General features: G+C 37.8%; 5 protein-coding genes across 5 annotated transcripts, besides 1 other annotated feature; 2 read left to right on the top strand and 3 right to left on the bottom strand.

Annotated features, from left to right (window-relative positions):
* Nucleotides 1-72: 72 nt before the first annotated feature.
* Nucleotides 73-870, bottom strand: GIR2 (Gir2p; the record flags this gene model as incomplete). The annotated part of the gene is made up of 1 exon (NM_001180459.3): nt 73-870. One exon carries the CDS (start codon nt 868-870, stop codon nt 73-75), a length of 798 nt encoding a protein of 265 aa, NP_010436.3.
* A 550-nt stretch (nt 871-1,420) lies between these two features.
* On the top strand, nt 1,421-2,398 carry CTH1 (putative mRNA-binding protein CTH1; the record flags this gene model as incomplete). Its single annotated transcript, NM_001180458.1, has 1 exon — nt 1,421-2,398. One exon carries the CDS (start codon nt 1,421-1,423, stop codon nt 2,396-2,398), a length of 978 nt encoding a protein of 325 aa, NP_010435.1.
* Nucleotides 2,399-2,701: 303 nt separating this feature from the next.
* On the bottom strand, nt 2,702-10,948 carry NUM1 (Num1p; the record flags this gene model as incomplete). The annotated part of the gene is made up of 1 exon (NM_001180457.1): nt 2,702-10,948. The coding sequence occupies one exon, from the start codon at nt 10,946-10,948 to the stop codon at nt 2,702-2,704; it is 8,247 nt and encodes a 2,748-aa protein (NP_010434.1).
* Nucleotides 10,949-11,509: 561 nt separating this feature from the next.
* On the top strand, nt 11,510-12,901 carry KGD2 (dihydrolipoyl transsuccinylase; the record flags this gene model as incomplete). Its single annotated transcript, NM_001180455.3, has 1 exon — nt 11,510-12,901. One exon carries the CDS (start codon nt 11,510-11,512, stop codon nt 12,899-12,901), a length of 1,392 nt encoding a protein of 463 aa, NP_010432.3.
* Nucleotides 12,902-13,189: 288 nt separating this feature from the next.
* Nucleotides 13,190-13,334: an origin of replication (ARS423; Autonomously Replicating Sequence).
* A 6-nt stretch (nt 13,335-13,340) lies between these two features.
* EKI1 (bifunctional choline kinase/ethanolamine kinase EKI1) lies at nt 13,341-14,945 on the bottom strand (the record flags this gene model as incomplete). The annotated part of the gene is made up of 1 exon (NM_001180454.3): nt 13,341-14,945. One exon carries the CDS (start codon nt 14,943-14,945, stop codon nt 13,341-13,343), a length of 1,605 nt encoding a protein of 534 aa, NP_010431.3.
* Nucleotides 14,946-15,825: the final 880 nt, after the last annotated feature.

Here is a 15,825-nt window from a genome sequence, read left to right as displayed (position 1 = left end):
TTATATAGATACATTTGTATATGTCATTATCCATGCAGAAGAAAATACTTAAATACTTAAGTACACAAGTATTTATTGATTTGCTATTTCGGTCTTGGCAAGTCCCTTGGCTACGTCATCTACACTCGCGTCATCCTCTTCCATATACTCGTCGCCTGTGCCCACCACGCCTTGTTCAAACATTTGCTTACCGGTTAGCTTCCCATGATGAGCCTTCATCCTTCTCACCTGGTCTCTTTCATCCAGTTTCAGTTCTTGGCGAAATTTAGACCTCCATTCCAAGTACGATTCTCTTGTGACTTTAGTACCATGGAACTTGGCCTGTTCCTTCTTTTCACGTTCTTGTGCTTCCAGCTCGTACTGCTTCTCGAGCTTATTCAATTGTTCACTATACCATTGCTCACATCTTTCTTTTATGGATGAAATCAATGCAAAACACATTTGCATACCCAATAACATATCGGTTTCGATTTGCGATTCTAATTGTACGGTTAATTCAGGCAAGTACCCCTTAAAGCTTATTAAATCTGGCAGGTTTTCAAACTTTTTCAGTACTTTATTACCATGGTCGTCATATTCAACCTCGTCTTCATCTTCCTCGTTATCTTCTTCGTTGTCATTGAGGGCTACTTCTTGAGCTTCCAATGAAATCAGGCATGGTTCGTCAGGGTAGTTTTCTGGTAACTTGAATTCGGCGATTATAGTGTGCTCTTTGGTTAAAACAGAAGTAGAATCACCTGTATCCAGCTCTAATTTAATGGCTACTTCAAATTTAATCTTTGGGTATTCATCGTTTATGATCCTCAGTTCATCAGGATAAATGGACTCTAAAACTTCTAGTTCCTGCTTCTGTTCTTCCTTATAATCCATAGTATTAACAAGTGCCTTCTGGATATGGAGGGAGGGCTTTTCCTTAAATTATACCAACCGACAGCATGGGAAACTCAGCTCTTTAAAGCCAATCTAACGATGCCTGCTGATTTTACAATTGGAAAATAGAAAATTTTCATTTTCCACCTTCTGTTACCCGAGTTTATAGACCTAGGATTTCCAATCATTACTTATTAGGACATTCGGGAAAAATATACATATATGGCCCACTTCTCTCACATCTCTTTTAGGGTCTGTGCCAATGGCACCCAAATTTTTCTTCTTTCTTTTTCGCTCGTATTCTCTCACGCTCTTGATCAGTGTGAGCAGTTACTAATATACTGGATCAGAGAACATTAACTCAAAGGTTGATAGTGTAGATCATTGGACATAGTGTGACGGTTTTGCACTCTTGTTGCGCTTGCTCTCTTAACAAGTCACATCTTATTTAGCCTCTTCACCCATAAGTTGATTGTAAAGCCGTAGAACCCTATATCACAGTCTCTTCGGCAACTCAACCAATAAGAACTATTAAGGATTAACACTAGCCATGATGCCGAATGTTGCTCCAAACAGCTACTATTTAAACATACCGAATGCCAATTCGACCTCAACGACTACGTCCTCGATCTTTTCTGATCTCAACAAGGAGTACGAGTCAAAGATTAAAGAAATCGAAGAATATTATATAAAGACACTGCTCAATGAAAATACCGATAATGATGACAGCAGCAGCTCCGAGGGGCATAATATAAATGAAACGGACATTTTAAGTGAATACTCACCAAGGCCTTCTCCTTGGTTACCATCCAAACCAAACTGTTATCATCCGTTGGGAGATTTTAAAGACTTGATCATATCAGATTCCAGACCTACAAATACATTACCTATTAATAACCCTTTCGCAGGCAATAATAACATCTCAACACTTGCTACAACTGAGAAAAAACGTAAGAAAAGGTCACTCGAAGTTGAGATTAACCCTACTTACACGACAAGTGCATTTTCATTACCCCTGACAGCGGAGAATTTACAAAAACTATCTCAGGTGGATTCTCAGTCTACTGGACTTCCATACACACTTCCAATTCAGAAAACAACAAAACTGGAACCTTGTAGAAGGGCACCTTTGCAGCTTCCTCAATTAGTCAATAAGACCTTATACAAAACTGAGCTCTGTGAATCTTTTACTATTAAAGGCTATTGTAAGTATGGAAATAAATGCCAATTTGCTCATGGTCTTAATGAACTGAAATTCAAGAAAAAATCAAACAATTATAGAACTAAACCTTGCATAAATTGGTCGAAGTTAGGCTACTGTCCGTACGGTAAGCGTTGCTGTTTCAAACACGGTGATGATAAGGACGTTGAAATATATCAAAATGCTAACGATGGAAGAAGTAAGGATACGGCGTTGACTCCACTTCCTACTTCCCTAGCCCCAAGCAACAACGATAATATCACTAATTTGAGTAAGCCTAGGAACTTACATACTAGTGTTAAAGCATTGCAAAGGATGACTTGGTAGTCGGTCAACAACAAAGCCCTTTGAATATTTGGCGTATTTCTGCTGCCTCTCCTTATTTATTTATTCATTATCGTTTTCATATTTATTTCAGTCACAAAACAAAATTAAAGAATTCGTGACCTACTAACATGAGAATTAGTTAATTTAATCTTTTTAGTTTATTTATTTCATTAGGTAGAATTTTTTTTTCTTTCTCTGATCTTTCAGTGTTACTCATCGGTGGCAAACGTGTTTACAGGACTAAAAATCGAAATAATGATTATTATTGTTCTTAATTTACTTAGAGTTATTTAGTTTTTTTAACTATCGTAAATTGCCAAATGATCGGCTTTGTGGTACTCTATGTCTTAGAGACCTTGTAGATACGGACCTTCTCGATGCGCTAAGTCTTTTACTGGAGCTCTTTGTATTTTCGCCGGGCAATGGGAAAATCTTTCCTGAATACATATTATCTGTTGGATCATCAGCGATGTCCTCTAAACTTATCCCTTGCATGTTCCTTTGAAGTAAATAACGTAATGAATTATACCAAATATTGTGTCTTTGCCTTGTAGGACAAGTAAACTTAATAGTCCTAGTTTCTGTGGTAACAACAATACTTTTGTGATACAATCCTGTTGGATATGGGTTTGGGTCTGTGACACTTTCTACTCCTAGAATGGCAACACCTTTTGTTTTGGTATTGGCAGGATTCTCTAGGATGGGATTAGAAGCGGACCAGTACAAAGTTAAGGTATATGGATGAACCCAGAAGAATCTTTCATGACGTGATTCGAATCCAAAAGGTCCCAAGCGTGGATAATACTTAAACAAATATTCCCCAATGACGGTTTGGGTTAACGCGGGTATTATGCTTGGTTCGTTCAATGATGCTAAAGTTTGTAAAGATGCCGTCCTACTGGCAGATCCTGCACGTGACATAAATGATGCTACTATATCTCGTCTAGATGCTGGCGTATTCCTCGATGAATGTGTGGTTTTTGAGGTTGAATTAGAATTCAGACTCTGTTGACGTTTATGGTGCTTATGATGATTAGTACGATGAGACTGCTCTTCTATTTGTGGATGACTTTCGGAATCTTCATAAGCAGTTGTTGCTGCTGCTTCTGCAAGTCCCTTTTTTGCTCCAGACTTTGTGGACACAGTAGATGTTTTATTGTTTAGCTTATGCGACACATACTCATGTTTGGATGCCGTGGCTTGACCTTTCTTATCTTCCTTTGTTGTTAGTGCAATCTGGAGCCCACGCTTTTTAACTTCCGCTTGTAATTCTTCATTACTAACACAGTTCCATTTCATGTCTTCAGGTGACATTAGATTATGGTAATAGGACGCGGAAAGCACAACTATATCGCTCATATCTTGAGCACTTGCATATGATGCACCCACAAAATTACTTTCAGGAATACACAACATACCATATTTCATAGCTTGAGTTTTAATAATGTCTACATCATTTTTGATTTCTTGGCTTTCATCTACAAAGCTATCAGATATATCGTCACCATAAACCGCCTCATTTTGACTCATTATATTATCATCTCTTGATAACAGTGTTTTCTCCCTACTAGTCAAAATCAAATTACGATCGCCAGCGGGTTTCTTGAGTTGCCTTACTGTGAATGTTGGATCATCCGGCCCATATTCGACTTCTTCGTTGTCCATATCATTGTGGGGAACGGTGTTTTGGAAGGCACCTTCTTGCGCTGTGTTTGTGGTTTTTGCTGCTAAGTTTTGATTTTCTGACAAGGGATTATTCATTTCTTCCATGCCACCATTCAGATTAACCGCGTTATCTTTTAGTATATGATATTCTTCAAATTCCTGATCAGAAATGAGGGTCATACCATATTTTTCTGCTTTTCTAGATAAGTGATCAAGATCTATGCTACTGGCAACGCTAGTGTCATCGTTGTCCTTCGAAAATAATGGAGCTTCAATGTTTTTCAGATTGATATTTGATTTTTCGAACGGAACTAATTTGTAGCCTAATTTTTCAGCAGAATTCTTGATGTTTTCATAGGCGGGAATGAAAATGGTAGCATCTTTCACTGTGGATGATTTCGAGATTATGTCAGTATAATCTTCATTATTCTGCAATTCGACACGATTAAGCTCTTCGATATTATCATCTAGTGCATCTGTAAACATGCTCGATGTTGTGGTCGAGTTACTGCTGGTCGTATTTATTGATTGTTCATCAATGCGCTCTGCACGCTCAGCTCCAGAAAGTTTGTTGGGTTTTTGGAGGCATAATTCCATACCGAATTGGTGGGCATATACTTTCAAATCTTCATAAGTAATGGGAGGGCAGGGACTTGTAGTGTTTACCAGTTGTTGGTATTCTATGTTTTCTACTATGATGCTATCAAAAATGGCGGCCTTTTCTTTCAAAACATCTAGGCTAGGACGATCTATTTGATCCCGCAGTTCAGAATATTCCTTTTCTGAAATGATAATTAGCCCTTGCTCCTTGGCTTTCATTGTCAAAAATTCAGAATCTGGTTCAGATAATAGTTTCTCGTTTCTTTTATGCGTAGATTCATTAACTAGTATTTTCCCCATTGATAGCGCCTTAGTGGATAAGAAATCGATAGTTGGTTTCTCAATCGAGCGTGACATGGTCGCAAAATCATCCTTGTCTACCAAGACTTTATTTAATAAAGATGCCTTTTCGGAGAGGTGGATCACTGTCGGATGTTCTGATACTGCTAAAATGTTTTTATAGTCATCTTCTTTTATTAAAATATGATTATTCAAAACGGCTTTCTCTTTTAAGTAGCTCAAGCTGGGATTTCTATAATTTGTAACCATTAAATTGTACTCAGACAGAGGCACTACAATGTGGTCGATTTTCTCTGAAGAAATTTTCAAATAATCCAGTTGTGGCTTTTCGTATTTAGCAACCATCAATTCATAATCTTGTCTAGAGATTGCGACGTAATCCATTTTGTTCAAAGAATCCTTTAGATAATCAAAGTTTGGATTCTCATACTTTCCAATTAAATCTTGGTAGATAGTATTAGGAATTGCAATGTAGTTTAGTTTGCTCAAGGTGTTAATTAAGTCTTCAACATTTCGATTTTCCAAAGGTTCTCTTAGAGTTGAGTACTCGTTTTGGTCGAGCAAAACCAAGTTCAAGTGATGACAGGATTCCTCTAGCTCCATCCGAGTGGGATGATTGCATTTTCTTATAGTTTCATCATACTCGATTTGGTCAACAAGTATTTTGTTCATTCCAGCAGCCTTTTCGATTAAAAATGTTAAAGAGGGATATTCTATTTTCTTTTGCAATGCTTCCTTCTCCTCGTTCCTCAACAACACCATTTCATTGCGGGCAGCCTTTTCTTGCATGTAGTCAATATCTGGTGAATCAATCATTTGTTTCATGCGATCCAGCTCAACCTCGCTAACTAATTCATATCCCAGTGCTGATGCTTTTTCTAAAATAAATTCGTAGCCTGGATTTTCAATGGCTTCTTGCTTTTCTTCGTAATCATGTTTACTAATTATGAGCATTTGATATTTTTCACATTTTTCCTTCAGGAAATCAATAGATGGATCACCGAGAATATTTAAGATTTTAGTGTGTTCCTTTCTCATATTATCATATTCTTCAGTAGACAATGGTACTAAACTGAATTTCGAACATAGGTTCAAGACATCATTTTTGGAGGCATTGTCAACAATTGGTTTCTCTAGGTTTGGCAGGTTTTCTTTACGAATTGCGACGTAGCCTAAGGCCTTTAACTCATTTTCAATATCAGATAAAGTTCTTTTTTGTAGTGATGACTTCTCTGCAGAAGCAAGCTGTGGGGCAGGCATTGTAACGAAATCAAGTGCCTTGGTTGAAGGAATAAGTGATTTCTTGTTGCTTGCATTATCTTTCATTGCTTGGTACTCCGTTTTGTCCACTAGCACAAGATCAAGTAATGCGGCATTTTCTTCTATAAATTTCTTGGAGGGATTCTCCAGAGAATTTTTTAGTCTTTCATATTCTTTAGAGTCCAAAGCGTAACACCCAATTTGTTTGCAGAAGTTATCAATCTCTTCTTTAGAAGGTGTAGTGGCTATCCTATTCAAGTCAAGGTATTCATTAGGTTCTATTAATCTATAACCTTTGCTTTTGGCTTTCTCTTCAATAAACTTCAACGTAGGAGAATTGAAATTGCTGACTAGCTCATTGTACGTTGTTGTATCAATTATATGGTAACCTTTCAACTTGGATCTTAGTAACTCAACGTCCGGCTTTTCCATCGTATTTTTCAATGCAATGTACTCATCGTTCGAAACAATCTGGTATTCTAACTTTTGCAATTTTGAAGCCATATCTTCCATAGATGGATTAGCTAAGGTGTTGAAGTCCGAGATCGATATAATTTTTGATTGTATTTGTTCGGCATGTTTGACTAAGTATTCCAGTGATGGTTGTTCTAGTTTCTTTTCCAATTCAGAATATTCCTTGTTGGATACCACAGTATGGCCCAGTTTAGCAGACTTCTCCTTCAAGAATTCCATATCAGGATTCTCCTTGCACTTGACTAGGTCTTCGTATGCACTATCCGATAGCAGATGGTGATTGGTGGCCTTGGCATGTTCAACTAGGTATTCCAGTGATGGTTGTTCTAGTTTCTTTTCCAATTCAGAATATGCCTCGTTGGATACCACAGTGTGGCCTAGTTTGGCAGACTTCTCCTTCAAGAATTCCATATCAGGATTCTCCTTGCACTTGACTAGGTCTTCGTATGCACTATCCGATAGCAGATGGTGATCGGTAGCCTTGGCATGTTCGACTAGGTATGCTAGTGATGGTTGTTCTAGTTTCTTTTCCAATTCAGAATATGCTTCGTTGGATACCACAGTATGGCCTAGTTTAGCAGACTTCTCCTTCAAGAATTCTACATCAGGATTTTCCTTGCACTTGACTAGGTCTTCGTATGCACTATCCGATAGCAGATGGTGATCGGTAGCCTTGGCATGTTCGACTAGGTATGCTAGTGATGGTTGTTCTAGTTTCTTTTCCAATTCAGAATATGCTTCGTTGGATACCACAGTATGGCCTAGTTTAGCAGACTTCTCCTTCAAGAATTCTACATCAGGATTTTCCTTGCACTTGACTAGTTCTTCGTATGCACTATCCGATAGCAGATGGTGATTGGTGGCCTTGGCATGTTCAACTAGGTATTCCAGTGATGGTTGTTCTAGTTTCTTTTCCAATTCAGAATATGCTTCGTTGGATACCACAGTATGGCCTAGTTTAGCAGACTTCTCCTTCAAGAATTCTACATCAGGATTTTCCTTGCACTTGACTAGTTCTTCGTATGCACTATCCGATAGCAGATGGTGATTGGTGGCCTTGGCATGTTCAACTAGGTATTCCAGTGATGGTTGTTCTAGTTTCTTTTCCAATTCAGAATATGCCTCGTTGGATACCACAGTGTGGCCTAGTTTGGCAGACTTCTCCTTCAAGAATTCCATATCAGGATTCTCCTTGCACTTGACTAGGTCTTCGTATGCACTATCCGATAGTAAATGGTGATTGGTGGCCTTGGCATGTTCAACTAGGTATTCCAGTGATGGTTGTTCTAGTTTCTTTTCCAATTCAGAATATGCCTCGTTGGATACCACAGTGTGGCCTAGTTTGGCAGACTTCTCCTTCAAGAATTCCATATCAGGATTCTCCTTGCACTTGACTAGGTCTTCGTATGCACTATCCGATAGCAGATGGTGATCGGTAGCCTTGGCATGTTCGACTAGGTATGCTAGTGATGGTTGTTCTAGTTTCTTTTCCAATTCAGAATATGCTTCGTTGGATACCACAGTATGGCCTAGTTTAGCAGACTTCTCCTTCAAGAATTCTACATCAGAATTTTCCTTGCACTTGACTAGGTCTTCGTATGCACTATCCGATAGCAGATGGTGATCGGTAGCCTTGGCATGTTCGACTAGGTATGCTAGTGATGGTTGTTCTAGTTTCTTTTCCAATTCAGAATATGCCTCGTTGGATACCACAGTGTGGCCTAGTTTGGCAGACTTCTCCTTCAAGAATTCCATATCAGGATTCTCCTTGCACTTGACTAGTTCTTCGTATGCACTATCCGATAGTAAATGGTGATCGGTAGCCTTGGCGTGTTCGACTAGGTATGCTAGTGATGGTTGTTCTACTTCCTTCTCCAATTCTGAGTATTTGCGTTGCAATTCAGAATATTCCTCGCTAGATACCACAGTATGGCCTAGTTTAGCAGACTTCTCCTTCAAGAATTCCACATCAGGATTCTCCTTGCACTTGACTAGGTCTTCGTATGCACTATCCGATAGTAAATGGTGATCGGTAGCCTTGGCGTGTTCAACTAAGTATGCTAGAGATGGTTGTTCTACTTCCTTCTCCAATTCTGAGTATTTGCGTTGCAATTCAGAATATGCCTCGTTGGATACCACAGTATGGCCTAGTTTGGCAGACTTCTCCTTCAAGAATTCCATATCAGGATTCTCCTTGCACTTGACTAGGTCTTCGTATGCACTATCCGATAGTAAATGGTGATTGGTCGCCTTGGCATGTTCAACTAGGTATTCCAGTGATGGTTGTTCTAGTTTCTTTTCCAATTCAGAATATGCCTCGTTGGATACCACAGTGTGGCCTAGTTTGGCAGACTTCTCCTTCAAGAATTCCATATCAGGATTCTCCTTGCACTTGACTAGGTCTTCGTATGCACTATCCGATAGTAAATGGTGATTGGTGGCCTTGGCATGTTCAACTAGGTATTCCAGTGATGGGCTCACGTAGTCTTCTTTTTTGAGTAATAAATAATCTGATGCAGAAGCTTTTTCTCTTAGAAAGTCTATCGTTGGGTTCTTTAAACCTTCTAAGGCTTTAGTATCAATCAGCACTTGGTCGTATTCTTTTGCCTTATCTGACAGGTATTGTTTCGAAGGTGTTTCTATCTTATTAACCATTGAAAAATACAGATCATTACTTAGCCATTTACAGCCGTTTCTCTCCTCCAGCCATTTACAAATATTCGATTGTAAGTCGTTCTTTGCTTCCAGGCATTTTTTCATTTGTTCAATTGATGGATTCTTGACACTCTCAAAAAGGTCATTATAATCTTTGGTAGGTATTATCAGGCAATCAATTTTGGATGTTAAAGGCAGTAAAAAATCAATAGTAGGCTCTTTTAACAAGTTAAACGTACTTTGATCGATGGGTATCTTTTTCAAAGCCTGAAGTTTTTCCTTGAGATAGTTATATGATGGATTTGATAGGGATTCGTTTAGGTTCTCAAACTCCTCTAGAGGAAGAACTTTATAGCCAGAAGCTTCTAAATATTTAATATGAGATTCTAACGAAAACTCTTTTTTGCTGTAATTGTCATCATTTGGTAACGCGATCATATTCAGGTTTTCAGCCACCTCTTTGGTCATTAATTCATCGTCTTTTGGTTTGGATGCACTTTCACTTTTTTGTAGTAAGTTTTTATATGAATCATTCGATAACAATATCATATTGTTTTTTTCTGAGTATTTCTTGACAAGATCTTCAGAAATGTCCTCGACAGAGGGGCCTGTTTCAATCATGTGGTCAATTTCGATCACTATATCAAAAATGTCTTCTTCACTAGTGGTCCCCTCAGAATCAGGATCAGATGTTACTGTAGTATCGGAAGTATGCTGTTTTTGATAATACTTCTTTTGTACTTTTCTTTTTAACGAAGAAATAGATGCTTTGGCGTCATCAAGTTGCTTTTGAATTTTTATTCTTTCAGTTCTATTGCTCTGTAAGGAATTAATTTCACTTGTTAGATCAGAAACACTAATAAGTAATCTGTCGTTTTCATTATTTAAGTCTAAAATCCTTTCCTTTAATTCACTAATCTCTTTATCGTAATGAAGTTTTTGAGAGCTAAGATCATTTTCCATGCCATTTTTTGTTAATGTTAAAATTTCCAAATCTGTTTTCAGAAGTTTCAGGCTTTCTTTTTCATCATTCCAAGATTTTTCAGTCTTTTTCTTCAATTCTTTTAATTGCCTACATTCCATGCTCAAGTTTGTTAATTTAGATTCTAAATCCCAGTTTAAATCTTTAGTTGAATCCAACTCTTTCATGAAGGACTTTTTTTGGTTAGTGAGCTCCTCAATCTTGTCACTTAATGACTCTTTAATTTGCTTGAGAGACTTGATTTGCTCATTTTTAGCTTCATTAGAGGATTGCAATTTCCTACACTCAACCAACAAATTCTCGCTTAGTTCCAAAGTAAAGTTCATATCCTTTGATGAATTCGCCGTGAGTACTCCATTGTGGGAACTACTGCCTGCAAATTCCGGAAGCACGTCTTTTGTCTCTCTTTTACTCAAAATACTTGAAATCGAAAACCGCTTTGTTTTATCTCCTTCATCACCACTGCCGCATTCATCAGCCTTTAAGTTAGCCATCCTTGTTACGCCGTTCGTTGAGACGCTTTCCTGGCTTAATGAATTGTCAATGCTATTTGCATACTGCCCTGCTGAGCTGTCTTTATCGTTATTCTTTTTATGCCTGTTGTTGTGGGACATATTCGAACGTCTCGTGGAAAGCCTTGACCGTTGCGTCTTTACTCGTCTCTATTCAACCCTGTGGTCCTATTAGAACCGATCTTTGTTCCATCGTCATTACTACTTCTTGTCTCTTCTCTCTTGGGGAATAATAAACAAAACAATTCCAGCCACCCGCATCTCCGTCAAAGACGATATTAACAACCCTTTTTTTGCAGCCAATCAAAACTAAGGTCCTGCCCGGAGTGAGCCAATAAAGCGGCCACAAATTACGCAGGAATCTATGGTTCCTAAAGCTTATTCTTATTCTACATTAGCACCATTCTACTACAGGGCTCGGATCCACACTTGGTCTATCAGCAAATGCAAATCCTTTTTCCCTCAACTAGGCCTACTTTTCATATATAATCTCTTTTTGAGCTTCAGGGGAGGAAATATCTAACGTAAAAAAAAGAAAAATCCGAAATAAAAAATTAGGCAGCTATCTTTAACGGTATATATCAGTGAATAGATATATTGTTATAAACTTCACTACCACATTTGTTACAACCAAAGACACAACTTCAGATAATTATTTAAACAATGCTTTCCAGAGCGACGCGTACTGCAGCTGCCAAATCCTTAGTAAAATCTAAAGTGGCTAGAAATGTTATGGCTGCTTCTTTCGTCAAGAGACATGCTTCTACAAGTTTGTTCAAACAAGCTAACAAGGTCGAATCCTTAGGTTCAATATATTTATCCGGCAAGAAAATTTCAGTTGCGGCGAATCCGTTCTCCATAACTAGCAATCGTTTTAAATCTACCTCTATTGAAGTTCCTCCGATGGCAGAGTCCCTGACTGAAGGCTCTTTAAAGGAATATACTAAAAACGTTGGTGATTTTATTAAGGAGGACGAGCTGTTGGCCACTATTGAGACCGATAAAATTGATATTGAGGTCAATTCGCCAGTATCAGGTACTGTTACGAAGCTAAATTTCAAACCAGAGGACACTGTCACTGTTGGTGAGGAGTTAGCTCAGGTCGAGCCTGGTGAAGCACCTGCTGAGGGTTCTGGAGAATCTAAGCCAGAGCCTACCGAACAAGCGGAGCCATCGCAAGGTGTCGCCGCAAGGGAAAACTCAAGTGAGGAAACGGCTTCAAAGAAAGAAGCTGCTCCAAAGAAAGAAGCCGCTCCAAAGAAAGAAGTTACAGAACCAAAAAAGGCTGATCAACCAAAGAAGACCGTCTCTAAGGCGCAGGAACCCCCAGTAGCCTCTAACTCTTTCACACCATTTCCACGTACAGAAACCAGGGTCAAAATGAACCGTATGAGATTGAGGATTGCCGAAAGATTAAAAGAGTCTCAAAACACTGCTGCTTCCTTAACCACATTCAACGAAGTTGACATGTCAGCTTTGATGGAAATGAGGAAACTGTATAAAGATGAGATTATTAAGAAGACCGGTACTAAATTCGGATTCATGGGTCTTTTCTCCAAAGCATGTACCTTGGCCGCCAAGGATATTCCAGCCGTCAATGGTGCCATTGAAGGTGACCAGATTGTTTATCGTGATTACACAGATATTTCTGTTGCTGTGGCCACTCCAAAGGGTTTGGTTACCCCCGTCGTTCGTAATGCAGAGTCATTGAGTGTTTTAGATATTGAGAACGAAATTGTTCGCTTGAGTCATAAAGCGCGTGATGGCAAATTAACCCTAGAAGATATGACGGGTGGTACTTTCACCATATCTAATGGTGGTGTTTTTGGTTCATTATACGGTACTCCTATCATCAATTCACCACAAACAGCCGTCCTAGGCTTGCATGGTGTCAAAGAGAGACCTGTCACTGTTAATGGACAAATTGTCTCAAGACCAATGATGTACTTGGCTTTGACTTATGATCATAGATTGCTAGATGGTAGAGAAGCTGTTACCTTCTTGAAGACTGTTAAAGAGTTGATTGAAGACCCTAGAAAAATGTTGTTATGGTGATTTGAAATTTGCAGCCCATACCAATCTGATTTCATGATTATTCTTGTCCGCTATTACTGTGTGAATCTCTTCTATTTAAGTATGATATTTAAAGATATGCTATGATGATAAATGGAACTATGAATTAATGTTTTCTTTTTATAATGAGATATGGAAAAGCGCAAAAAAGTATTAAAAATTACTCTCTTGGCTATAACTCTTAGATACTGAATTTTCATCATCAAAATACAATGATTATAACTATTTATTATATAATAGAATCAACTAATATTCTTTTGATTTCCACATAACTTGCTCTACATTTTTGAAAGAATTTATTCTCTTAATAATATTCTTTTTTTACATTTTGCTTCAAAATAATGACTTTCCATTGACCTAACATGTTGAAAAACACAATTTTATCGCAGTGAATAGAAAAATACTTGATTGTGTATACAGCTTAAAAAATAAGTTTAGTGTCTAAGTAATCTGTTTTTCCAATATCTGGGCAGTCTTTGTCGATAACTCCCAATGTAATTAAATCGCCCCAAAAGACAGACATTTTTTCTTTACAAAATCCTAAATAGTTGAACGAATCATCTTCAGAACAATCGTATTTTCCATTCTCTTTATTTTTGTGCTCCATAAGGTGCGTTTCATCACCTAGTCCAGCCTTTTCGCTCATTAGTTTTTCACCTTCTATCAGTGGTCGTTGTGGTAGCCTTCCGCTTTGCAAAAGAGCCCAAAGGCACCAGAATAATTGTGTACAAGGCCTCCATTCGATGATTAGATTGTAAAGAATCCTAACCTCTTGAGAAGCAATTTTGACATGGTTCTCATTCATGTGATTTATATAACTTTGTGCAAAAACTAAAATATCTTCTTCTTTTGGATACTTATCAATATGAGACTTGAAAGACTGCACATCATTATAGTCTTGCATCCATTCATTCAAATGATTTGATAAATCAAATACAACGGGGTTAGGGCCTGCGTACTCAAAGTCAATAATTGTTAAATCGCCCACTGAGATGTCATCCTTACCCTTACTTTTAAAAAGTAAATTACCATGCTGTAAGTCGTTATGGCAAAATACCATTTTTAGCCCAGAATTTATCATACTATCTTTATCATCCTCTCTTAATAATTTTGAGGTAAAAGCAGAATCATTATACAACCAACGCTTATAATTTTTGAAACTCTTTAAAAAAAAATTCCAACTTGAACAGCGTAAATTTTCACTTATATTTACATTATTGGAAACCCACTCTTTATGCGAGTCTATTAATTTGATCCACTGATCAAAGGTTGTCCAGCATGACGGTTGATCCGTTATTTCTTTATGCGTTAATGGAACAGTACAATGCAACTCTTTCAATTTTTTAGCAATTTTTATTGAAGTATCCCGATCTATAAAGTCGGCTTGAGTAGATGTCCTCGAACCCTCAATGTATTTTTCAAATCTGCCATTTTCAAAAAACCCTTCTAGTTTGGGTCCTAAATCATAAAATGATAATCTCGCAATAACCTTTAATTCATACTCTCTATCAATTACAGAATCTATGCTATCACCAAAAATTCTCATCAGTAAAGGGGGTAAGTTTGGATAGTGAATCTTATAAATAACATTTGTAAGGGCCCCCTTGATTTGTGTCAAAGTTAATAAATTCTTATTCAACGAGGATTCTTTAGAGCCGGGCACAGACCATCCAGGAATCTCCAAGCTTTGTAAAACATTTATGATATCTTGTTTGAAATATTGAGATGGCAAAGACGGGTCTAATTTCGCGTTTACGTATGCCAGTTTGAGAAAATCATTAGCGGTTTGTGAAGTCCATGAGCTTGATGTCATCTCACCGTCTTCATTCGTGCATGTTATTGGCAGTTCATTTTTCAAGTCGACTTCTGAGTGCTCATTAGTATCGATGATGTGGATCACCCTCCTCGTTGGCTTGTCACAATTTGCAGACTGGCGCTTTTTCTTAGACATTTCTGGTGAGGCTGTGCCGACCAAGTAAGTTCGGGGCATTGCGTCACTGCTTGTAAGTGAATAATTGGTGTACATTATGCCAAATTGCAGATCTGTATCTGTTAATTTCTGCTACTACTTTCGTACAAACTATAGCTGCGTACCACAACAATTTAGTAATTTTGTGCCAATCTGTTATCTCAACAACGACATCTATTGTTTTGTAGATTTGCATACACTTTCTTTTGCAAACGACCTCCGGGTAGCCAAAACCCAAACGATATTTTTTTACTATCATCACCGTTTTCACATGCTGTCTAGTGGCCTAACTTATGAAACATAGTCAAACTACTTATAAAACTTCGGCAGTCAGACAGTTCTTTCATTAAATGGTGTCAAGTAGATATTTACGGCATTGGATTCTAGGGCCAATGTTATTTCTGTCTTAAAGGAGAGCGAATCAAATATCGGAGTGTTATTGTTAGATATTCTGAAAGGTAGTATGATTATCTGAAAGCCGATAGGAGTGGTACACTCCGCTCACACCTTGTTAAATATTCATTAGAACATCTCTGTTCCAATTCATAGCAGCATTGTTGGAAATATCTTGGTCTGAATCCCAATCCGGGCAAGTAGAGAGGATGAAATTTTCACTTTCGTACTTTAACCTGTTTAGGAAAAAGGTAAACAATAACAATACCTACCATTAGCGACTAATTATCTTTCTTTCTCCCTATAGATCTGCTCTATAAACAATGATTGAGTACTATAGAGGATCGTCTGCAATTTTATTCACTATTTATGTATTGGCACGGAAGACAAAAAGGCATCGTTGGAAGAAAGATTTGAGAACGACAATATAGATACCACCATATAACTCGTTCTTGGAGCTAGGTAAATAGATCCTGAGAACGTGTTTAACATCTGCGATATAATTAAAGCGCAATCAAATAAAATATTAACGTCATTGTTTTTT

This window comes from Saccharomyces cerevisiae, chromosome IV, assembly GCF_000146045.2.
Source record: "Saccharomyces cerevisiae S288C chromosome IV, complete sequence".
Lineage (NCBI taxonomy): Eukaryota > Fungi > Ascomycota > Saccharomycetes > Saccharomycetales > Saccharomycetaceae > Saccharomyces > Saccharomyces cerevisiae.
Note: the sequence above shows the minus strand (reverse complement) of the source record. Positions and strands in the feature narration are given on the sequence as shown.